Below are 24,825 nucleotides of genomic sequence, written 5' to 3'. Positions count from 1 at the left end.
CATCCCAGTTAATTACAGTCCAATCAGTCCACTCACCACCATCTGCAAAGCGATGGAAGGAGTCATAAACAGTGCTATCAAGCATCACTTGATGTTTCCCGGCAATAATCTGCTCATAGACGCACAATTTGTGTTCCGCCAGGCTTTTGACCTCATGGCAGCCTTGGTCAAACATGGACAAAATAGCTGAATGCCAAAGGTGAGGTTCGAGTGACTGCCATTGACATCAATGCAGCTTTGACCGAGTGTGACAGCAAGGAAACCGAGCTAAACTGGAATCAAAGGGTATCAGGGGAAAACTCTCCCCTTTTGGAGTCATATCTGGCACAAAGGAAGATGGTTGTGGTGACTGGAGTTCAACCAACTCAGTCCCAGGACATCAGTGCAGTAGTTCTTCATGTTAGTGTTCTTGGCCCAAACATTTTCAGTTATTTAATCAATGACCTCTCTTCTATCATAATGTCAGAAGTGAGGATGTTTGCGGATGACTGCAAAATGTTCAGGATCATTAGCGACTCTTCAGATAATGAAGTAGTCCATGTCGAAATGCAGCAAGACTTTGAAAATATCTAGGCTTGAGATGACAATTGGGAGGTTACATTCGCGCCAACAAATGCCAGTCAATGACTATCTCCCACAAGAGGGATTTAAACATGAATGAAAATGTTGGAAAATCTCAGAAGGTTTGGCAGCATCTGTAAGGAGATAAATTAGCTAACGTTTCGACTGATCCTTTGTGAAAGCCAAAAGACGTAGGAAGTAAGAGATATTTATACTGTAGGGTGAGGGAACTAAAAATGAGCCATTATCTCAGAAACCAAGGGAAAGGCGTTTTGGCCTTTCACATCTTTTATTCTCTCGGTACTGTCATTCCCTTGGTTTCTGTAGCAATTAGTACTCTTTTCCATTGATTTATGAGGCTGTGACTGATCGTTCATTCTGTCAATATACAATATAAATATCTCCCACTTTCTAGGTCTTTTAGCTTTGACCAAGAGCCATCCGGACTCGAAACATTAGCTACTTTTTCTCCTTACAGATGTTGCCAGACCTGCTAATATTTTCCAGCATATTTTCTTTCGATTTCAGATTTCAGCATCTGCAGTAATTTGCTTTTATGTAGAGTGATCTAACCACCTCCCTTGGCGTTCAGTGGAATTGCCCTCGCTGAATCTCCCATAATCAACATCCCGGTGTTAACCATTGATTGGAAACTGAACTGTGATAGCCAGAATAGTAATGTGGCTACAAGATCTTCTCAAAGACTTGGAATCCTACGGCGAATAACTCACCTCCTGAAACCTCCTCCTCACCCCCACCAAAGCCTATCCACCATCTTCAAGGCCCAATTTAGGTGGGCAACGGAATACTCTCCACTTGTCTGGATGAGCGCAAGTCCAACAACAACTCCACACCATCCAAGACAAAGCAACCCCGCTTGATTGTCTCCCCTTCTGCCAATATTCAAACACTCTACCACCGATTAACAGTGGCTGCCGTGTGTAGAATCAACAAGGTGCACTGCAGTAACTCACCAAGTTTCCTTTGGCAACCCATTCCAAATCAACGTCAACCATCTCGAAGGACACAAACAGCGGATACTGGGAATCTCACCACCAGAAGGTTCCCATTCACGTCACTCACCACCGTGACTTGGAAATATATCACCGTTCCTTCATGGGCAGGACAAACATCCTAGAAATCCCTCCCTAACAGCACAATTGATGCATACCTTATGGACTGCAGAGTTCAAGAAGGTAACCCACCACCATAATCTGAAGGCCAACTAGGGATCGGCACTATATGTTGCTGTTGCCTTTTTACCCTTTAGGTGAATCACAAGCTATTTCTTATATTGACCAAATGTCCACACAGCCAGTATGTTAGCTCAAAAACACAGTTTATTAATAACACAGGACTTGTATCTCTATGCAATAACATACGCGGCTCCATACTAAACTACACCTAACAAGTCAGATGACTTCGAGTGACTGGCACTGTGCGGGTTAAGGCCTTTATCTGGGTCCACGTGGTCGGTTGAAGTTGTTGGGCTCGTCTCAGCTGGGCTCGTCCTTCAGGAAATGGTTGCGGGACCTTGAACTTGGTTGTTCTGCTACAGTTGGTGGCACACAGGCCGGTCCAAAAAGAGGCCGATCCCTGGTGTGCAGGGCTTTTTATCCTTCATCTCATTCGCACCCTTTTGGGCGGTCCTTACTCCAGGTCCAATGAATCGATAGAGTTTTGAAAAATCGATCTGAGACAATTTGGGCGTGGGATACCTCGATGGCTGGGCGTGTCCTTGCTATCCTTGTCCCAGGAACGTAGGCCTTTCCAAATCAGGTGGGGTGACGCTGATTAGTCTGCTATCATTGAATGGTACTTATTGCAAAAGTTATTGTATTGGGGGAGATGGTGATCGACCTTTAATGAACTCGGAGTTTCTTACGAGGTCTGGTGTATTTGCACAATACACAGAGGCTGTGTACCTGTCTGTGTACCAAACTGACCAAAATTCCCATAGTCCTTTGCAGGTGGCCATTTTAAATGGCTACATTGTGGTAACCAGCGATGCACACATAAAAGAAAATGCTTGGGAATCTCCTTAATACTGTTCGCCAATTACTTTCATGACCTCCTTTAGACCTCCTGACTCCGTGTTTAAGTTTCATCCAACTTTCTTTATATTCCTCAATGAATAAAAGTTCAATCACATTTTACTTGGTCAAGTTAATGAGGCACGGACTCCGCCTCACAAAGCAATGTTGCCTCTCACTAATAAGTCAATTTGTTTCCAACGGGGGTGAATCCTGTTCCAAAGAAACATTCCAATAATTTTCATAGAACCAACGTAAGGTTCACCTGCCTGTATTATCCTGGATCATGCTTGCCACCCATCTCAAGCGGACCTCATGTGTAGGCAATGGGGATCGAAAGATTTCTGTCAAGGCCAGATAAATATCCTACCTTAGCACTTTCACTATTCAGCGCTAGATCCCGTTAGGCCCTGGGGACTTAAGTACCTTCATGTTTTTCAAGACGTCCAGGTTATCATTATACCCTTCCCCAAACTCACCATTTACTTCGTCCTTCTCTTTGGCGAAAACTGGTGCAAAGGCTCATCTGTCACCTCTCCAATTTCCTCTTCCTCGACACATAGATTTCTTCCTCTGTCCTTACATAGGACAACTATTTCCCTCGCTAACATCTTGCTCTTTGTACACGTATATTAAAAAAACCTTGGTATTCTCCTTAATCCTGTTTGGCAATTAGTTTCCATCCCGTCTTTTAGACCTCCTGGCTCCTTGTTTAAGTTTCTTCCTACTTTCTTTATATTTCTCAAGGAATTTGTCTCTTCCCAGACTTCTTGGCCTTACTAGTGCTTTAGTTTAGGTTTTGATGAGGCTCAGAATATCTCTCGTTATCGAAGGTTCCCGAAACATCCCATACTTGTCCTTCATCCTCACAGTAACATGCGGTCCTGAATGATTATCAACTGAAGTTAATCTGTTTTTCCGCTGCTCCCCTCCTGCTCCTTTACACTGTGTCTTTGCTGCTCTCCTTCTGCACTGTTACGCTGTGTCCCTTCTGCTCCCCTCCTGCTCTGTTACCCTGTGTCTCTGCTGATCCCCTCCTGCTCTGTTATCGTGTGTCTGTGCTGCTCCCAGCATGCTCTGCTCCCCTGTGTCTCTGCTGCTTCTCTCCTCCTGATCCGTTACCATGTGTGCCTGCTGCTCCCCTCCTGCTCTGTTTCCCTGTGTCTCTGCTGCTCTCCTCCTGCTCTGTTGCCCTGTTTCTCTGCTGCTCCCCTCCTGCTCATTTACCCGATATCTCTGCTGCCCCCCTCCTGCTCTGCTACCCTGTGTCTCTGCTGCTCCCCTCCTGCTCTGTTACCATGTGTCCCTGCTACTCCCCTCCTGGTCCTTTACCCTGTGTCTATGCTGCTCTTCTGCTGCTCTGTTACGCTGTGTCACTCCTGCACCCCTCCTGCTCTGTTACCCTATGTCTCTGCTGATCCCCTCCTGCTCTGTTATCCTGTGTCTCTGCTGCTCCCAGCATGCTCTGCTCCCCTGTGTCTCTGCTGCTGCTCTCCTCCTGATCCATTACCCTGTGTCTCTGCTGCTCTCTTCCTGCCCTGTTACCCTGTGTCTCTGCTCCTCCCCTCTGCTCTGTTACCCTGTGTCTCTGCTGCCCCTCCTGCTCTGTTACCCTGTGTCTCCGCTGCTCCCGTCCTGCTCTTTTACCTTTTGTCCCTGCTGCTCCCCTTCTGCTCCTTAACCCTGTGCCTCTGCTGGTCACCTTTTGCTTTGTTACCCTGTGTCCCTGCTGCAAACCTCCTGCACTGTTATCCTGTGTCTCTGCTGCTCCCCTCCTGCCATTTTACCCTGTGTCCCTGCTGCTACCCTCCTGCTCTGTTACCCTGTGTCTCTGCTGCTCCCCTCCTGCCCTGTTACCCTGTGTCTCTGCTGCTCCCCTCCTGCCCTGTTACCCTGTGTCTCTGCTGCTAACCTCCTACTCTGTTACCCTGTGTCCCAGCTGCTCCCCTCCTGCTCTGTTACCTTGTGTCCCGGCTGCTCCCCCCCCCCGCTCCTTTACCCTCTGTCTCTGCTGCTAGCCTCCAGCTCCTTTACCCTTTGTCTCTGCTGCTCTCCTTCTGCTCTGTTACCATGTGTCCCTGATGCATCCCTCCTGCTCTTTTACCCTTTGTCTCTGCTGTCCCCCTCCTGCTCTGTTACCATTTGTACCTGCTGCTCTGCTCCTGCTCTGTTACCCTGTGTCTCTGCTGCTCCCCTCCTGCCCTGTTACCCTGTGTCCCTGCTGCTCCCCTCCTGCTCTGTACCCCGTGTCCCTGCTGCTACCCTCCTGCTCTTTTACCCTGTGTCTCTGCCGCTCCCCTCCTGCTCTGTTACCCTGGGTCGCAGCTGCTCTCCTCGTGCTCTTTTACCCTGTATCTCCGCTGCACCCCTCCTGCTCCTTTACCCTGTGTCTCTGCTGCTCCACTCCTGCTCTGTTACCCTGTGCCTCTGCTGCTCCCCTACTGCTCTGTTAGCTTGTGTCACTGCTGCTCCCCTCCTGCTCCTTTTCTTGTGCCTCTGCTGCTTCCTTCTGCTCTGTTACCATGTGTCCCTGCTGCTACCCTCCTGCTCTTTTTCCCTGTGTCTCTGCTGTCCCCCTCCTGCTCTGCTACCCTTTGTACCTGCTGCTCCCCGTCTGCTCTGTTACCCTGTGTCTCTGATGCTCCCCTCCTGCCCTGTTACCCTGTGTCTCTGCTGCTCCCCTCCTGCTCTGTTACCCTGTATCTCTGCTGCTCCTCTACTGGTATGTTACCCTGTATCTCTGCTGCTCCCCCCCTGGTCTGTTACCCTGTGTCTCTGCCGCTCCCCGCTGCTCCTTTACCCTGTGTCTCTGCTGCTCCCCTCCTGCTCTGTTACCCTGTGTCTCTGCCGCTTCCCTCCTGCTCCTTTACCCTGTGGCTCTGCTGCTCCCCTCCTGCTGTTACCCTGTGGCTCTGCTGCTCCCCTACTGCCCGTTTACTAGTGTCTCTGCTGCTCTCCTTCTGCTCTGTTACCATGTGTCACTGCTGCTACCCTCCTGCTCTTTTACCCTGTGTCTCTGCCGCTCCCCTCCTGCTCTGTTACCCTTTGTACCTGCTGCTCCGCTCCTGCTCTGTTACCCTGTGTCTCTGCTGCTCACCTCCTGCCCTGTTACCCCGTGCCCCTGCTGCTCCCCTCCTGCTCTGTTAACCCGTGTCCCTGCTGCTATCCTCCTGCTCATTACCCTGTGCCCCTGCTGCTACCCTCCTGCTCTGTTACCCTGTGTCTCTGCTGCTCTCCTCGTGCTCTGTTACTCTGTGTCTCCGCTGCTCCCCTCCTGCTCCTTTACCCTGTGTCTCTGCTGCTCCACTCCTGCTCTGTTACCCTATGTCTCTGCCGCTCCCCTCCTGCTCTGTTACCCTTTGTACCTGCTGCTCCGCTCCTGCTCTGTTACCCTTTGTACCTGCTGCTCCGCTCCTGCTCTGTTACCCTGTGTCTCTGCTGCTCACCTCCTGCCCTGTTACCCCGTGCCCCTGCTGCTCCCCTCCTGCTCTGTTAACCCGTGTCCCTGCTGCTATCCTCCTGCTCATTACCCTGTGCCCCTGCTGCTACCCTCCTGCTCTGTTACCCTGTGTCTCTGCTGCTCTCCTCGTGCTCTGTTACTCTGTGTCTCCGCTGCTCCCCTCCTGCTCCTTTACCCTGTGCCTCTGCTGCTCCCCTCCTGCTCTGTTAGCTTGTGTCACTGCTGCTCCCCTCCTGCTCCTTTCCTTGTGTCTCTACTGATCTCCTTCTGCTCTGTTACCATGTGTCCCTGCTGCTACCCTCCTGCTCTTTTTCCCTATGTCTCTGCTGTCCCCCTCCTGCTCTGTTACCCTTTGTACCTGCTGCTCCCCTCCTGCTCTGTTACCCTGTGTCTCTGCTGATCCCCTCCTGTCCTGTTACCCTGTGTCTCTGCTACTAACCTCCTACTCTGTTACCCTGTGTCCCAGCGGCTCCCCTCCTGCTCTATTACCTTGTGTCCCTGCGGTTCCCCCCTGCTCCTTTACCCTGTGTCTCCGCTCCTACCCTCCTGCTCCTTTACCATTTGTCTCTGCTGCTCCCCTCCTCCTCTGTATCCCTGTGGCTCTGCTGCTCCCCTCCTGCTCTGTTACCCTGTGTCCCTATTGCTCCGCTCCTGCTCTGTTACCGTATGTCTCTGCTGCTCCCCTCCTGCTCTGTTACCCTGCTGTCTCTACTGCTCCCCTCCTGCTCTGTTACCCTGTGTCCCTGCTGCACCCCTCCTGCTCTGTTTACCTGTGCATCTGCTCCTCCCCCTCCTGCTCTGTTACCCTGTGTCTCTGCTGCTCCCCTCCTGGCTGTTACCCTGATGTCTCTGCTGCTCCCCTCATGCTCTGTTACCCTGTGTCTCTGCCGCTCCTCTCCTGCTCTGCTACCCTGTGTCTCTGCTGCTCCCCTCCTGCTGTTATGCTGTGTCGCTGCTGATCCCCTCCTGCTCTGTTACCCATTGTCCCTGCTGCTCCCCTCCTGCTCTGGTAACCTGTGTTTCTACAGCACACCTCCTGCTCTGTTACCCTGTGTCCCTGCTGCTCTCCTCCTGCTCTGTTACCCTGTGTCTCTGCTGCTCCTTTCCTGCTCTGCTACCCTGTGTCTCTGCTGCTCCGTTCCTGCTCTGTTACCCTGTATCTCTGCTGCTCCACTCCTGCTCTGTTAACCTGTGTCTCTGCCGCTCCCTCCTGCTCCTTAACCCTGTATCTCTGCTGCTCCCCTCCTGCTCTGTTAACCTGTGTCTCTGCCGCTCCCTCCTGCTCCTTAACCCTGTATCTCTGCTGCTCCCCTCCTGTTCTGTTACCCTTTGTCTCTGCAGCTCCCCTCCTGCTCCTTTACCATGGGTCTCTGCTGCTCCCCTCCAGCTCTGTTATCCTTTGGCTCTGCTGCTCCCCTCCTGCTCTGTTACCCTGTGTCCCGTATGCTCCCCTCCTGCTCCGTTACCCCGTGTCTCTGCTACTCCCCTCCTTCTCTGTTACCATGTCTCTGCTGCTCCCCTCCTGCTCCTTTACCCTGTGTCTCTGCTGCTCCACTCCTGCTCTGTTACCATGTGTCTCTGCTGCTTCCCTCCTGCTCTGTTACCCTGTGTCTCTGCTGTCCCCCTCATGATCTGTTACACTGTGTACCTGCTGCTCCCCTCCTGCTCTGTTACCCTGTGTCTCTGCTGCTCCCTCCTCCTCTGTTACCCTGTGTCTCGGCTGCTCCCCTCGTGCTCTGTTACCCTGTGTCCCTGCTGCTCCCCTCCTGCTCTCTTACCCTGTGTCTCTGCTGCTCCCCACCTGCTCTGTTACCCTGGGTCTCTGCTGCACCCCTCCTGCTCTGTTACCCTGTGTCTCTGCTGCTCCCCTCCTGCTCTGTTACCCTGGGTCTCTGCTGCACCCCTCCTGCTGCGTTACCCTGGGTCTCTGCTGCTCCCCTCCTGCTCCTTTACATTGTGTCTCTGCTGCTCCCCTCCTGCTCTGTTACCGTTTGTCTCTGCTGCTCCCCTCCTGCTCTGTTACCGTTTGTCTCTGCTGCTCCCCTCCTGCTCCTTTACCCTGTGTTCCATCTGCTCCCCTCCTGCTCTGTTATTCTGTGTCCCTGCTGCTCCCCTCCTGCCTTGTTACCCTGTGTCCCTGTTGCTCCCCTTCTGCTCTGTTACCCTGTGTCCCTGCTGCTCCCGTGCTGCTCTGTTTCCCTGTGACTCTGCTGCTCTCCTAATGCTCTGTTAATCTGTATTTCCGCTGCTCCCCTCCTGCTCCTTTACACTATGTCTCTACTCCTCCCCTCCTGCTCTGTTACCCTGTGTACCTGCTGCTTCCCTCCTGGTCCTTGACCCTGTGTCGATGCTGCTCTCCTTCTGCACTGTTACGCTGTGTCCCTTCTGCTCCCTTCCTGCTCTGTTACCCTATGTCTCTGCTGATCCCCTCCTGCTCTGTTATGCAGTGTCTGTGCTGCTCCCAGCATGCTCTGCTCCCCTGTGTCTCTGTTGCTTCTCTCCTCCTGATCCGCTACCATGTGTCCCTGCTGCTCCCCTCCTGCTCTGTTTCCTTGTGTCTCTGCTGCTCTCCTCCTGCTCTGTTACCCTGTTTCTCTGCTGCTCCCCTCCTGCTCCTTCACCCGATGTCTCTGCTGCTCCCCTCCTTCTCTGTTACCCTGTGTCCCTCCTGCTCCCCTCCGGCTCTGTTACCCTGTGTTCCTGCTGGTCCCCTCCTGCTCTGCTCCCCTGTGTCTCTGCTACTGCTCTACTCCTGACCCTTTACCCTTTGTCTCTGCTGATCTCTTCCTGCCCTGTTACCCTGTGTCTCTGTTCCTCCCCTCTGCTCTGTTACCCTGTGTCTCTGCTGCCGCCTCCGGCTCTGTTGCCCTGTCTCTCCGCTGCTCTCCTCCTGCTCTGTTACCCTGCGCCCCTGCTGCTCCCGTCCTGCTCTTTTACCCTTTGTCCCAGCTGCTCCCCTTCTGCTCCTTAACCCTGTGCCTCTGCTGGTTCCCTCTGTTAACATGTGTCCCTGCTGCTAACCTCCTGCTCTGTTACCCTGTATGCTGCTGCTCCCATCCTGCAACTTTAACCTGTGTCTCTGCTGCTACCCTTCTGCATGTTACCCTGTGAATCTGCAGCTCCTCTCCTGCTCCTTTACCCTGTGCCTCTGCTGCTCCCCTCCTGCTCTGTTTCTCTGTGTCCCTGCTGCTCCCCTCCTGCTCTGTTACCCTGTGTCCCTGCTGCTCTCCTTCTTCGCTTTTACGCTGTGGCTCTGCTGCTCTTTTCCTGCTCATTTATCTTGTGTTTCTGCTGCTCTCCTCATCCCCTTTTACCCTGTTTCCCCCTCTGTCCTGGTGCTCTTTTATCCTGTGTCTGCGGCACTGTCGACGCGCTCTTTTACCCCGTGTTTCCATCACTGCCCTGGCTCTCAATCACCACCTACTTTGCTAAATTTCTGTGTTTTTTTCTCTTTCTCTGAACACAGAGTGGATTGAGCAACAGATTCCCTCCTTCAGAAGCTGTATCTCCTCTAAGATCTTCTTGACACACCTGTACTGGTTCTCTGTGATGCTTCTCCGAAACAATCTGTTCATCGGTACCTTGAACCCCATGATCACACAGCTCACAGGCGGTGATACTAAAAAAGGTAACTGGACAAAACAGCATCAATGATTGCTGAGGAGCGTTTACGACCGTGACAGTAGAGGGAATGTGGCAGAAGCATGTCGAAGAGAAGGGAGAGAGAAGTTACTGTTATTAATGGCTACAAAGGGTGTATTTACTGTGAGTAAGGAAGTCATGGATGCACATGGAGGGAACTCTGGATACTGAATAAGAAAGTGATTAAGGGAGGGGTGACGTTAGAGATCTGCATAGGGAACTGGAGGGAAGAGGAGGAGATAGATAGTGCAGCAGAGAGAGGGAGCTTGGGTAAGAAGGTTTGTAGATGGTGGGATAAGAAACGGGCCAGCAGAAGGGAAAAACGGGAGCTAAATGGAAAGAGATGAAGGGGAAAATTAAGGAAAAGTCTTAACAAATACATGACGAAATTAATGCGAGGAAGGAAATGTGAAGAACAGACTGACTTCATGTGGAGAAGAGACTGACTTGAGGTCTCAGACGGAGTGGAAACATGTCGTTTTATCCGAAGTGGAAAGCCGGGAGAGGATGCTTGTGTTGGGAGACTTGACTAGAGAAAACGAGAATAACTTCAATCAATAAAGATGGATGGCGGGATGGGGTGTGCCTTTGTACAGATAATGAGTGGGGAAGCGAATGAAAGAGCAGGATGCTGCGGTGGAACAGTGGTTAGCCCCACGCAATCCAGTTCGATTTCTGACTTTGATAACAGTGTGTGGTGTTTATGCGTTCTTTCGTGTCTGTGTGACGTTCCTCCAGATGCTCTTGTTTCCTCCCAGAGACCAGACATGTGCAATTTAGATGTATCGGCCATTGCTGATTGCCAGTCGGTTTCCAAGGATATTTGATTACAGGGACAGGGTGGGGGCTCGACCTTGGTATTTATTCAGAGAGTGGGTGCAGATAAGATCAGCCCAACGGCTCCATTCTGCACTGCAGGAGTTCTGTGGGAGTTCTGTGGAACTGTTGACGGTGGTCGGAATTCTGGAGAGCGAGTGAAAAAGTGTGGAATAGATTGACCATAAAACATAGCAACAGAAGTAGACTCTCCTGTCCCTCGAGACTGATCTTCCTCTCCTATACATCTGTGTCCTTTTCCCGTAACCACTAATTTCGTTAATGAGCAATTTGTACCTATCGCAGCCTTAAATAGAGTTTTCTGCCTGTGTTAAAAATAAATCCAAGACTCACAACCTTCTGGGAGAAGAAACTCCTCCTCATGCTAGTCTTAAAATGACACTGCTTCGATATGCGTCTATTCCCCCCATAATTCTTCCGCTTCGAGAAACAGAATCTCAGCATTAACCGTTTGAAGCCCCTTGAGAATGAGCTTGGAGAATACCGACACAGTGTGGGTGGGTTGCAACTGGGGAAAAAATCCACAAAAAAAGAGAATTTTCGTATAATTACGTGTGGAGAATCGTTGGATGTGAAGCCGGAGCTTCTGCGAAAGAGATAGAACGAGTGTGAGGACAGAATGAGATTAGTGGGAGTTTCTGATGAGCAATATTGTCAGTGAGGCGAGATGGATTGAGGGTACAGGATCCCTGTGGAGAGATATTGAATGCAAAAGATTACGCAGCTGCCGACTGTGGAGAAAGAGAGGAAGAGTCAAGGAAGAGAGAGTGTCAGATGACAGGGAAAGAACAAATGTACATAAATGGCGTGAGGAAAGTGTAAGGTAGGAGCGAACGACAGTGCAGAAAGAGACGGAATGGCGAGGATTTGGATTTGTTTATTGTCAAGTGTACCGAGGTACAGTGAAAAGTATTTTTCTGCAAGCAGCTCAACTGATCAATCGGTACATGGAAGAAAAGGGAATTAAACAAAATTCAAGAAAATACGTGAGACTACATAATAGGTCAACACAAGATATACAATGTAACTACATAAGCATTGGCATCGGTTGAAGCATACAGGGTGTAGTGTTAATGAGGTCAGTCAATAAGAGGGTCATTTAGGAGTCTGGTGACAGTGGGGAAGAATCTGGGTTTGAGTCTGTTCGTGCGTGCTCTCAGACTTCTGAATCTCCTGCCCGATGGAAGAAGTTGGAAAAGTGAGTAAGCCGGGTGGGAGTGATCCTTGATTATGCTGCCCGCTTTCCCTGGCAGCGGGAGGTGTAGATGGAATAAATGGATGGGAGGCAGGTTCGTGTGATGGATTGGGCGGTATTCACGACTCTCTGAAGTTGCTTGCGGTCCTGGGCCAAGCAGTTGCCATACCAGGCTGTGATGCAGCCCGATAGGATGCGTTCGATATTGCATCTGTAAAAGTTGGTAAGGGTTAATGTGGATATGCCGAATTTCCTTAGTTTCCTGAGGAAGTAGAGGCGCTGTTGTACTTTCTTGGTGATAGCGTCGACGTGAGTGGACCAGGATAGATTTTTGGTGATGTTCACCCCTAGGAATTTGAAACTGCTAACCATTTCCACCTCGGCTCCGTTGATGCTGACAGGGGTGTGTACAGTACTTTGCTTCCTGAAGTCTGTTACGAATTAATGATGGGAGAATGACTAAGGAGAGTTTTATACTACAGCCGGCGATAATTGCCAGTCTACCAATGCCTTCTGCGAAACTAGGCCAAGATATCACAACAATTTGCATTTTTTAATTCCAAGAAGTGTATGTACTGAAATGAAAAGTGTAAATTCCAATACCACTATTAACCCAATACCACTATAAAATGTGTATTTACTCCCTGATTAACAACAGAAATCCAACCTTAAACACACGGTTAGATTCCAAATTGATCTATTTATTTAAACTCACATATGAACAATAATTTTAAGCAACGAATGATATACTTTTTTATTATTTAAAACATCCAGCAGTAACAATACAAGACATACAGTCTCCCCAGTGTGAAGGCACATCACAAGGCTTCTTTCTTCCTGAAATGAACTTTATGCCTTGGAATGAAACTTTACTTCATGAAACAAACAAATAGATTTCTCAGGGTGGTTCAATCCGTGTTAATACGATGTTCCATTTCATCTTTAAATTCATTGCACGTAAGCTCCTTTTGATGTATAGTTTCCTCGAATATAAATTACATTTCATGTTGCATTATGGGTACAGTTTGGGGTAGAAGTACATTTACTACTTTCTTTAATGTATAATGATCGTTGTCAGTTTTCCGTTTTTCAAGTACAACAACTAAACTTAAATGTTCTCGGATATTTTACACAAAACCGATTGACAATTTAAACATTATAGACTCTCTCTCTCTCTATCTGTCTCACTCTGCCTCTGTCTCTGTCTCTTTCTCTCTCTCTCTCTCTCTCTCTCTCTCTCTCTCTCTATCTTTGCCTTTCTTTCTCTGTCTCCCCCCTCTACTCTCTCTCTCTCTCTCTCTCTCTGTATATATATCACACACACACACACGCACAAATGCCAAACACATCACAACCCGTTTCACAGTGTCCCACAGAGAAATATAATATTACCTAACAAAGATCAAAGAAAAGGAAAGTACAGCAGAGGAACAGGCCCTACGGCCTTCCAAGCCTGCGCCGACCATGCTGTCCCTCTGAACTAAAATCTTCGACACTTCGGGGCTCCGTATCCCTCTATTCCCATCCTATGCATGTAACTGTCAAGATGCCCCTTAAACGTTACTGTCGTCTCTGCTTCCACCACCTCCTCTGCCAGCGAGTTCCAGGCACCCACTACCCGATGTGTAAAAAACATGCCTCGTACATCTCCACTATACATTGCCCCTCGCACATTAAAGCTATGACCCTAGTAATTGACCCCACTACCCTGGCAAATAGCCTGTGACGTCTACTCTGTCTCTGCCCCTCATAACTTACGCCTCCATCATATGGAATAAATAAGTCATAAGACTTAATTTTCTCAATCCTCTCCTCATTACAGTTTTACTTCTCTGTATATGCTTCCCTTGTATGCTGCACAATTTCGTCAATAATTCCGTTCAGCTCATATCCCTTACTACATTCTGGATTTTGTCAGACAGGAAGACTTCTGGAACCCAACGTTGTTTAAATTACAGAACAGGAAATGCCCGAGATGTTTCCCGATATCTGTTGTATCTGTGGTTCTCTGTGTCTAATGTCCTCTGCATGTACTTTTCGGTGTTCCTTATTGCCTGCCAATGTGTGGGTATTTCCCTCTTCGTGCCTCTTTGTTTGACTGTCTTTGTTTCTGATTGGGGATTTGTGGTTCCACCTTTGTACTGTTCTGTCTGTCTTCGAGTTTGCAGATCCAGGTATATTTTTAATTGTCCGTCTGTAGTTTTGCCTGTTATCGTATTTCTCTGACAGTCCTTCTGGCTCTTGTCTCACCTCTATGACGATGCGTCTGCCGACGTTGTTGTCTGAAAATCTCTATGCCTGCGATTCATTGCGTATCCTTGTGTGTTTGCTTTTCTTCTTTCCTCCGGTAGACAGTTGGTCTGCTTGATTCATGTTGTTTGTCGACTCATTCTATTGGTGCAGACTCGATGGACCAAATGACTTCCTTCTGTACTGTCGGGATTATGCGGTCTTCATTACCAGTTGCCTCTGTGCCTCCCTGTCTCTGAGGCTTAAAATTTTCCCTGCGATTTATTTGAGCATGCTTGATGAATTATCTTTCTCTTTGCCCATCTGCAGATATCCGCATACGCTTCTTGAGTTATTATTTGTCAGTCTGTTTGTTTGTGGGAATCCCAAACTTGACGTGACTCCCAGTATAATTTGCCAAACTTCATACTGAGATCTGTACAAATATTCATAATCTGATGCACATGGAAACCAATATTCCTGTCCCAGTGAAACACTTTAGAGGTAGTCACCGAACCATTTACTTAACGTTTCATGAGAAGCTTTAGGAGAAATAAAGAAAAGTCATGTGTATACCTGGATAATGCTAATTCCCTCACTCTCTCTGTTTTTAACAGTCAGCAGTCTGACCAATGCCTTTGCCTTCGCCCAGTTGGGTGGCATCTTATGTGCTCCCTGGAATGGTCTGATCATGGACCGACACAAACGCAGAGGAAAATCGTCAGGCGTCTTGTCAGGTAATCTGCATTTTAACAGTCAGCTCCTCTCCAAAATCGGTAATCTAATTAACAGATCCAGGGTCCCAGGTTCGATTCCCGGCTTGGGCCACTGTCTGTGCGGAGTCTGCCCGTTCTCCCCGTGTCTGCGTGGGTTTCCTCCAGGTGCTCCGGTTTCCTCCCACAGTCCAAAAATGTGCAGATTCGGTGGATTGGCCATGATAAATTGCCCTTAGTGTCCAAAAGGTTTAGGTAGGGTTACGGGGATAGGTTGGGGTGTGGGCTGAGATCGAGCTCTCTGTCCAAGGGCCGGTGCAGACTCGATGGGCTGAATGTAAATTTGATCTGCTCTGTAAATTCTACGGTTCTATGAACAAAGGAACTGTATGGAAAATGTATGGATTCGGAAAGTGAGAAATTAAGTCGGAGCATGAAACTGTTCTTTCACCCACATTGATTTATTATCTGATTATTGCTCCAGTTCCAGATTGCGCCAAACGCAAACCTTTGACTCCGTTGATATTCAAGAATGTAACTGTGTCTTTCATTACACAAGGATTAAATAGTGCTGGATTTCATTGAACAATGGAATTGAATGTGTGATTTTGGGCCTGGTTAGGCTGTGGTGTGGTAGTCTATTTTGTCTCAATGGACTTTTTTTTGTGCCCCATGCATTTTGATCGATTCATTCGGCCATGTTGAGACGTTAAAATGTTTGAATTTCTCTTTAATTATTTTTCAGATTCGCCCATTTCCCAAAGACTGGCTGATATGAAATCAGCGGTGCTGTCTCTCGCCATCACTGTCATGTTGTGTGTTGTGTACACAATAACCGCCTCGATCCCTGTGACAGAGGTTCAGTACCTGACTTTCGCCCTGCAGGTGATCGATCGCTCATTCCTGTTAGGGGGAAACGCTTCATTCATCGCCATTGCGTAAGTCGATACCCACAGAGGAAACCTCATTTCATGCAGCTAAATTCAGATGCTTAGACTGGAATTGTCATAGCATTGAGCCGATTCAGATTCATATCCTATCATATCCTGGAGATTCAATGTAGGAATTACGATTCATTCCGAAAAACAATGCTCGTTTCGGGCAGCACGGTACAGACGGATAGAACTGAGGCTTCACAGCACCAGAATCCCAGGTTCGATTCCCCGCTGGGTCACTGTCTGTGCGAAGTCTGCACATTGTCTGCGTGGGTTTTCTCCGGTTGCTCCAGTTTCCTACCAGAGTCCAAAGACGTGCAGGTTAAAGAACAAATAACAAAGAAAATTACAGCACAGGAACAGGCCCGTTGGCCCTCCCAGCCTGCGCCGATCCAGATCCTTTATCTAAACCTGTCTCCTATTTTCCAAGGTCTACTTACCTCTGTTCCCGCCCATTCATATACCTGTCTAGATGCTTCTTAAATGATGGTATTTGCCCGCATATACCACCTCCGCTGGTAAAGCGTTCCAGGCACCCACCACCCTCTGCGTAAAAAAACTTTCCACGCACATCTCCCTTAAACTTTCCCCTCTCACCTTGAAATCATGACCCCTTGTAACTGACACCCCCACTCTTGGGAAAAGCTTGTTGCTGCCCACCCTGTCCATACCTCTCATAATTTTGTAGACCTCAATCAGGTCCCCCCCTCAAACTCCGTCTTTTCAACGAAAACAATCCTAATCCTCTCAACCTTTCTTCACAGCTAGCACCCTCCATACCAGGCAACATCCTGGTGTACCTTCTCTGCACCCTCTCTAAAGCATCCACATCCTTCTGGTAATGTGGCGACCAGAACTGCACGCAGTATTCCAAATGTGGCCGAACCAAAGTCCTATACAACTGTAACAAGACCTGCCAACTCTTGTACTCAATACCTCGTCCGCTGAAGGCAAGCGTGCTGTATGCCATCTTGACCACTCCATCAACCTGCGTTGCCACCTTCAGAGTACAATGGACCTAAACTCCCAGATCTCTCTGCACATCAATTTTCCCCAAGACCCTTCCATTCACCATACAGTCCGCTCTTGAATTTGGTCTTCCAAAATGCATCACCTCGCATTTGCTGGATTGAACTCCATCTGCCATTTCTCTGCCCAACTCTCCAATTTATCAATATTTTGTTGTATTCTCTGACAGCCCTCCTCGCTATCTGCAACTCCACCAATCTTAGTGTCATCTGCAAACTTGTTAATCAGACGACCTATACCTTCCTCCAGGTCATTTATGTAGATCACAAACAACAGTGGTCCGAGCACGGATCCCTGTGGAACACCACTAGTCACCTCTCTCCATTTTGAGACTCTCCCTTCCACCATTACTCTCTGTCTCCTGTTGCCCAGCCAGTTCTTTATCCATGTAGCTATTACACACTGAACGCAATTCGACTTCACTTTTTCCATCAACCTGCCATGGGAAACCTTATCAAACACCTTACTAAAGTCCATGTATACGACATCTACAGCCCTTCCCTCATCAATTAACTTTGTCACTTCCTCAAAGAATTCTATTAGGTTTGAAAGACATGACCTTCCCTGCACAAAACCATGCTGCCGATCACTGATAAGTCTATTTTCTTCCAGATATGAATAGATCCTATCCCTCAGTATCTTCTCCAACAGTTTGCCTACCATTGACGTCAAGCTCACAGGTCTAAAATTCCCTGGATTATCCCTGCTACCCTTCTGAAACAAAGGGACAACATTAGCAATGCTCCACTCCTCCGGGACCTCACCCGTGCTCAAGGATGCTGCAAAGATATCTGTTAAGGCCCCAGCTATTTCGACCCTCGCTTCCCTCAGTAACCTGGGATAGATCCCATCCGGTCCTGGGGACTTGTCCACCTTAATGTCTTTTAGAATACCAAAATCTTCCCCATTCCGTATGACAAATTGACTGAGAGTATTTAAACATCCATCACTAGCCTCAACATCCGTCATGTCCCTCTCCTTTGTGAATACCGATGCAAAGTACTCATTAATAATCTCACCCATTTCCTCCGAGTCCACGCATAAATTCCCTCTTTTGTCTTTAAGTGGGCCAATCCTTTCTCTAGTTACCCTCTTGCTCCTTTCATATGAATAAAATTCTTTGGGATTTTCCTTAACCCTGTTAGCCAAAGATATTTCATGACCCCTTTTAGCCCTCTTTATTGTGCGTTTGAGATTCGTCCTACTTTCCCGATATTCCTCCAAAGCTTCATCAGTTTTGAGTTGCCTCGATCCTATGTATGCTTCCTTTTTCATCTTAGCTCGTCTCACAATTTCACCCGTCATCCATGGTTCCCTAATCTTGTCATTTCTATCTTTCATTTTCACAGGAACATGTCTGTCCTGCACTCTAATCAACCTTTCCTTAAAAGACTTTCACATTTCAAACGTGGATTTACCCTTAAACAGCTGCTCCCAATCCACATTCCCTTGCTCCTGCCGAATGTTGTTATACTCTTCCTTTCGGACCCCTCTTGTCCTTGTCCATGAGTATTCTATAATTTATGGAATTGTGATCGCTATTCCCAAAGTAATAACCGACTGAAACATCAACCACCTGGCCGGGATCATTCCCCAATACCAGGTCCAGTATGGCCCCTTCCCGATTTGGACTATTTACATACTGCTCTAAAAAACTCTCCTGGATGCAAACTCTGCTCCATCTACGCCTCCAACACTACACGAATCCCATTCAATGTTGGGGAAGTTAAAATCTCCCATCACAACCACCCTATTGCTCCTACATTTTTCTATAATCTCTCTGCATATTTGTACCTCTACTTCATGCTCGCTGACCGCACTGCACGTATGCAAATCTCCCCCGAACAACCAATCAGTTGCTCCGCTCTGCTGGATGCTTGATTGGACTCGAACTCCTCGGGTCTCTATCGCAGGTACATCTCCAAATTAGGCTGACCACACTGCACGGATGCAAATCTCCCCGGAACAACCAAGCAGTACCTCCGCTCTGCTGCCCTCTGCTGCATGCTTGCTTGGACTCGAACTCCTCGGGTCTCTATCGCACCTCCACATTAGGCTGACCGCACTGCTCGTACGCAAATCTCCCCGAATAACCAATCAGTAGCTCAGCTCTGCTGCCCTCTTCCGGATGCTTGCTTGGACTCGAACTCCTTGGGTCTCTATCGCAGGTACACCTCCAAATTAGGCTGACCGCACTGCACGTATGCAAATCTCCCCGGAACAACCAATCCGTAGCTCTGCTCTGCTGCACTCTGCTGGGTGGATTAGCCATGCTGAATTACCCTTCCTGTCCAAAAAGATTAGGAGGGGTTGCGGGGTTGGGTGAAAGTGAGAGTTTAAGTGGATCCGTGCAGACTCGATGGGCCGAATGCTCTGCTGCATTGTTTGTTCTATGTTTTATAATGTGGGATCGAATATATTGTGAAAACTAGTAATTCAGAAAAGGACGAGTTCTGAAAGTTATTCGGAATATTGGAAGACTATTTGAGGTAGAAATATTTGGACGGGATGTAAATATGTGACGCTGAAACAGTTTCTGAATCAATGACCCAATGCAATTCACTAAAACCCCTGCTTTTTGCGCCGTGTTATTTCCTGTAGGTTTCCACGCTGCCACTTTGGGAAAATATATGGTCTGGACCTGGCTATCGCAGCATTTGTCAATTTGTTGCAGTATGCCTGTTTCGCTCTCCTTCAGAGACCTCTGCAACACGATCCTCTGTATGTGAGTATCAGCTGATATTGAACATTTCCCATCGATCAGATAAATATACCTAAAAGTCATAGGTTCAGCGAGAGGAGTTTCTGGACCATACAACAGATTTCCGGCTACAATTTTGGATGGAGGGATATATGAATTGAGATTGAGCAGGTGGTTCAGCGGCTACTACATAGGCTGTGGCGTAGTGGCGTGGTCACTAGACTAGTAATCAAGAAACCCAGAGTAATCGAATCCCACCACGGCAGTTGGTGGAACTTTTATTTAATGTTTAAAAATCTGCAATTTGATTAAGTCTAATGACGTTAAAAACCCACTTGTTCATTAATGTCCTTCAGGGAAGGAAATCTGCACTCCTCATCTGGTCTGGCTAATACGTGACCCCCCGCCCAGAGCAATGTGGTTGACTCTTAAATGGCCTGAGGGATGGGCAATAAATGCCCAGCCAGTGACGCCCACATCCCATGAAGTAATAACGAAAAAAAGGCAGCGAGCTTTTATTTCTGATACCTGCACAAATTCTACTCAATAGTTAAGTATGTGGTCAATATAGCCAATATTGGGACGAATTTTAAAGTCTTTAGAATTGCAGATATACTGGAATGGCCCCTGTGAGGAATTATTACCCTTGAGTGGTTATTACTCTCTGTGGGTGGCATAAACTGAACGAGCTTTTTTCATGGACGTGTTCAAAATAAGGCTGTTTTATTTAGGGACACTAATCATATGCTGTTTCGTCTGAGAAGTGATAAATGAATGGGTGGACGTGGATAGAATTTTTCCAACAGCAGGAGAGACTAGAACCCAAGGGCACCACCTCAGGCTCAAGGGACGATCCCTTAAAACAGAGACGAGGAGAATGTCTTAGCCAGGTTTCGAGATACCATAAAATCATTGTCGCAGACGTCTGGGGAGGCCAAGTCACTGAATGACTTTACATAGAAAATAGAAGCAGGAGGATGCCATTCTGCCCTTCAAGCCTGCTCCGTCATTCATTGTGATCATGATTGACCATCAAGTTCAATATTGTGATGCCGCCTGCCCCACGTAGATTCCTTTCAGCCCAAGAGCAATACATAATTTGTCTTTTTCTAGTTAAGAGAGGCATCGATATGTTCTTGATTAATAATGTGCAGCCTGGATTGGAGGGTAGGCTTTTGAGGAAAGGTTGAGGGAGCTAGGGCTTTTCTTATTGGAGGAAAGGAAGATGAGAGGCGACTTTATAGATGTTTATAAGATGATGAGGGTGATAGATAGAGTGGACGTTCAGAGACTATTTCCTTGGGAGGATGTAGCTGTTACAAGGGGGCATAACTATAAGGTTCAGGGTGGGAGATATAGGAGGGATGTGCGAGGTAGGTTCTTTACTCAGGGAGTGGTTAGGATGTGGAATGGACTGCCTGCTGTGATAGTGGAGTCGGACATATTAGGAACTTTCAAGCGGTTATTGGATAGGCGCATGGAGCACTTCAGAATGACAGGGAGTGGTATACCCTTGATATTGGTTTCGGATAATGCTCGGCACAACATCGAGGGCCGAAGGGCCTGATCTGTGGTGTACTGTTCTATGTTCTATGTTCCAAGTAGATCAGGGATTATGAGAGAAGACAGAAGAATGGGGATGTAAAACAAATCAGCCATGATGGAATAGAGGAGCAGACTCAGTGGGCTGCAACGCCTAATTCTGCTCCTATTTATTTTGTTATCATTGTCTGGATAAGAAGATGCCACCATTTACTTACTGGGAAATAGATGTCGAGTTGCAATTAGGAAACCCTCATGCAACGAATGCTTGGGATTTATAAATTACTACCTGATTGGGATTCCAATAAGGTAACTTAATTGCAAAGCCAAATTGTTTCAAAATTACGATGCAAGAGTGTGAGCATAAAGCTTGAGCGCGGGACCAATTGGATTTCTCCTCCCCGGATATCACACAAACACTACGGACTGAATGGTTGCAGTCTACACTGTATGAATCGATGAATCTATCAGAAAATATTCATTTTCTGAATATAAACTATTTCAATTTGTACAGCTGAACATTGGCTTCATCGTCCTTTTATCTCTGGCCTGCATCCATCCCATCAACGTTTACCTGTACTGTCGACAAGAGAAAAAGAAGAAAAGTGAGCTCACGGCACCCCTCGGCGCAGTTCCAGTTCCAGGGAAGCAGGACGAATGAATAAATGATTCAACTAATGGTATTAGTTGAAGTGTGAGTGTACTGAGCTGGGTTTGTGAAGGGTGTGTTTAGGGTTAGACTGAGAAGGGTTGGCGCATTTTGCATTAACTGAATAAACTAATTCAACAAATCAAGGGGTGAAATATACAAGGCAGACCAATAATTAGATATTGCATCAAAGGCAACGGTATAAGGGGCTGGTTTAGCACAGTGGGCTAAGAAAGCTGGCTTGTAATGCAGATCAAGATCAGCAGCACGGTTCATATTTCCGTTCCAGCCTCACTGAACAGGCGCTGGAATTGTGGCGACTAGGGGCTCTTCACAGTAACTTAAGTGAAGCCTACTTGTGACAATAAGCAATTATTATTATTATTATGATCGAAGCAAACTTAAAACATCAACACCAATGTGATCCATGGAGTAGATAAAACTATCCAGTTCTTGCTGGGTCTGCTGCCAGGCCGAAGGAATCCATCGTGCCGACGAAGCCCACATTCTCCCTTTCCAGGGATCCCCGGGAGCAAACAGAGCTACAAAGGAGTGTCACAGAACACTAGGGCGATCGCTGACCCTTCCAGTATAAATATTATGGTGGTTACCACTGACCAGAAACTTAACTAGACCCGTCATGTCAATAGATTGTGTATAAAAGCAGGTTAAAGGACGGACGTTTCCGGCAAACAACTCTATTCTAGACTCCACAAAGATTGTCCATCATCTAACAGGCTCAAGTCAATAATGTTATCGTATAATGTCCCCCATATACTCTTCCCTTTCCTGGAAGAGTGCAGTATTAACAACACCCATGTAGCTCTAAATCTGACAGGACAAATCATCCCTCTGAATTGCTGTCCCTTCAACAACTATGCAGCGCTTCCACCATTGGCACACAGTGATAACCGTTATTAGCATATCTAATCTGCACTGCAGGAACTTACCAAGGCCCCTTCGGCATAACCTTCCTATGGTACCGACATGCCTGGACTCCATTACCTCAGATGTTTCAACCCAACCCCCACATTGTCCGATCTCACTCTTTCTCCACACTCCGGTTCTTAAATTGCCTATTGCTCCCTATCCTTCCTTTTTCAGTTTTCCTCACTTCCCATGCGCTCGCTTCTTCCTTACCTCACTCGCCCTTTGGCCCTTTTCTACTTGATATCGTTTATTTCCCCTCTTTAATCTCCTGTCTTATTTTCTTATTTCCCCCTTTCTCATCGTATCCGCTATCCCATTCGTACACTTCTATTGACTCCTTCACATTCATTATTTAAAATTAGAGTCTGTTTCTCTTCCTCTCTCTCTCCCTTTTCCCTTTGCCCTCACTTGTCCTTTCATAGTCCACCAGTGATTTTTCTGCTATATGCTTTTGCCAACTGTTACATGGAATTAGAATTGACATAGAATTTACAGTGCAGAAGGAGGCCATTCAGCCCATCGAGTCTGCACCACCCTACCCAAGCCCATACCTCCACCCTATCCCCATAACTCAGTAACCCCACCTAACAAACACTAAGGGTAATTTGGACACTAAGGGCAATTTAGCATAGACAATCCACCTAACCTGCACATCTTTGGACTGTGGGAGGAAACCGGAGCACCCGGAGGAAACCCACGCACACACGGGGAGAACGTGCAGACTCCACACAGACAGTGACCCAAGCCTGGATTCGAACCTGGGACCCTGGGGCTGTGAAGCATTTGTGCTAACCACTATGCTACCGTGCCTCCCTGAAATTAAAAATCTTTACAATAGAATCCCTGCAGGGCAGAATTAAGCCTTTCGGTCCACCTAATCCGTGCCGCATCCAGAGGAAACCCACACAGACACGGGGAGAACATGCAACTCCACACAGCGACCAAAGGCCGGAATTGAACCTGGCGCTGTGAGGAAGTATTGGTAGCTACGGTGCCACTATACTGTGCTTCTTGAAAGTATTTCCCTTTTAATGAGTATAAATTTGCAGAGCCCGACTCTATTGCTGTTCGGCGGGAGTATATTTCCATTCGAAGGCTGCCATACTGGATATTGTCGCTGGAAAATGTTGCAGTATTTAGGTATGAATTGTATTTATTATTTGTGGATATCGATTTGCAGTCCATTACATCAATTTTAATCTTCAGGGTCAAAATGGAGAAAACTGAAATCCTTGTAGGAGTGACCGAATAAAAATGTTGGTTTGGGATATATAAATTAATTTGTAGTGTTTTTTTGTGTTTAAAAATAATGTTTGCTTTGTTAGAGTATTGAAATGAAATGACGTTTTTGTTTCTGGTTGTTAAAATAAATAATATTTCGGCAGGGATTCTATTTCTAAATTCTTCTTTGTGGCTGAGAGCTATGAAACATTGCACTTTGTAATAAAAACCTGAAATTCAGGAAAAACTCGGCATTTCTGGCAGCATCTGAGGAGAGGGAAGCACAGGTAACGTTTTGAGTTCCTTTGACTCGTCTTGAGTGCTGAAGAGAGGGCAAGGTTGATTGGTTGTGTGGTTGAGATTTGGTGGGTTGTATGCGGCACAGCTGTGATTGATTGCATGCGTTTAAATTGTGATGGGCTTTATGTGGTTTGCCTGTCATGGCGCAATGTGGTTGAGATGCGATCAGTTGTATGCTATTGGATGGTGATCTTTTATATACCATTGAGCTGCAATAGGTTGTCTGTGGTTGCACTGAGATGGATTATACAAGGCTGAATGCGAATGAACTGTGATGAGTTGTATACACGTAATGTCTAATGAGTTGTATGGGACTGAACTGCAATGGGTTTTAGCCACTCGCATTGTGATGGGTTTACTAAGGTTGAAGTCTGATAGGTTTTATACAGTTCAACTCTGTCGGGTAACTACGGTAGAGTTGTGAGAGATTGTATGCGGTACTCTGAAGGATTGTTGTGGGATGCAGGGTGAGAACTCTACTATATGGAATCGCTAAAACTATGGGCGAGTTTAATCAATGACCTCCGGGAATATTTTTTGATAAAACAACATTAATTTAAACACAGAATTGACACCACCATTAACAACAACGAAATAGCTTACAGTTAACAGTTCTTAAATGAAAGAAGGACATCACAATGCATTTCTTAATTGTGACGAATGTTACGCATTAAATAAACAAATATAGTTCAATTGGCACAGATCAAAAACGTTAGCAATCAAGTTTAATTAATTTTCTCTGTGCAAGGATGTTGGAGAGAATCTTTCAGGAGGCCACTTTTTGCGGCCGCATTTGGAGTGTTGCGTGCAATTCTGGCCACCGCATTATATGAAGGATGTGGAAGCAT

At 47.3% G+C, this 24,825-nt stretch overlaps 1 protein-coding gene across 1 annotated transcript in view; it reads left to right on the top strand.

The window, feature by feature from the left end:
- LOC119957676 (solute carrier family 43 member 3-like) overlaps positions 1-21,538 on the top strand; it is a 110,121-nt gene extending 88,583 nt beyond the window's left edge. The window contains exons 13-17 of the mRNA XM_038785752.1: positions 9,521-9,682; positions 14,575-14,682; positions 15,416-15,608; positions 19,236-19,359; positions 21,392-21,538. Coding sequence (XP_038641680.1) covers positions 9,521-9,682; positions 14,575-14,682; positions 15,416-15,608; positions 19,236-19,359; positions 21,392-21,538 — 734 coding nt within the window. The remainder of the gene's footprint in view (positions 1-9,520; positions 9,683-14,574; positions 14,683-15,415; positions 15,609-19,235; positions 19,360-21,391) is intronic.
- Positions 21,539-24,825: the final 3,287 nt, after the last annotated feature.

This window comes from Scyliorhinus canicula, chromosome 27 (genome assembly GCF_902713615.1).
Source record: "Scyliorhinus canicula chromosome 27, sScyCan1.1, whole genome shotgun sequence".
NCBI classification, from domain to species: Eukaryota; Metazoa; Chordata; class Chondrichthyes; order Carcharhiniformes; family Scyliorhinidae; genus Scyliorhinus; species Scyliorhinus canicula.
The sequence above is the reverse complement of the archived record's forward strand: the minus strand, read 5'-3'. Positions and strand labels throughout refer to the sequence as shown.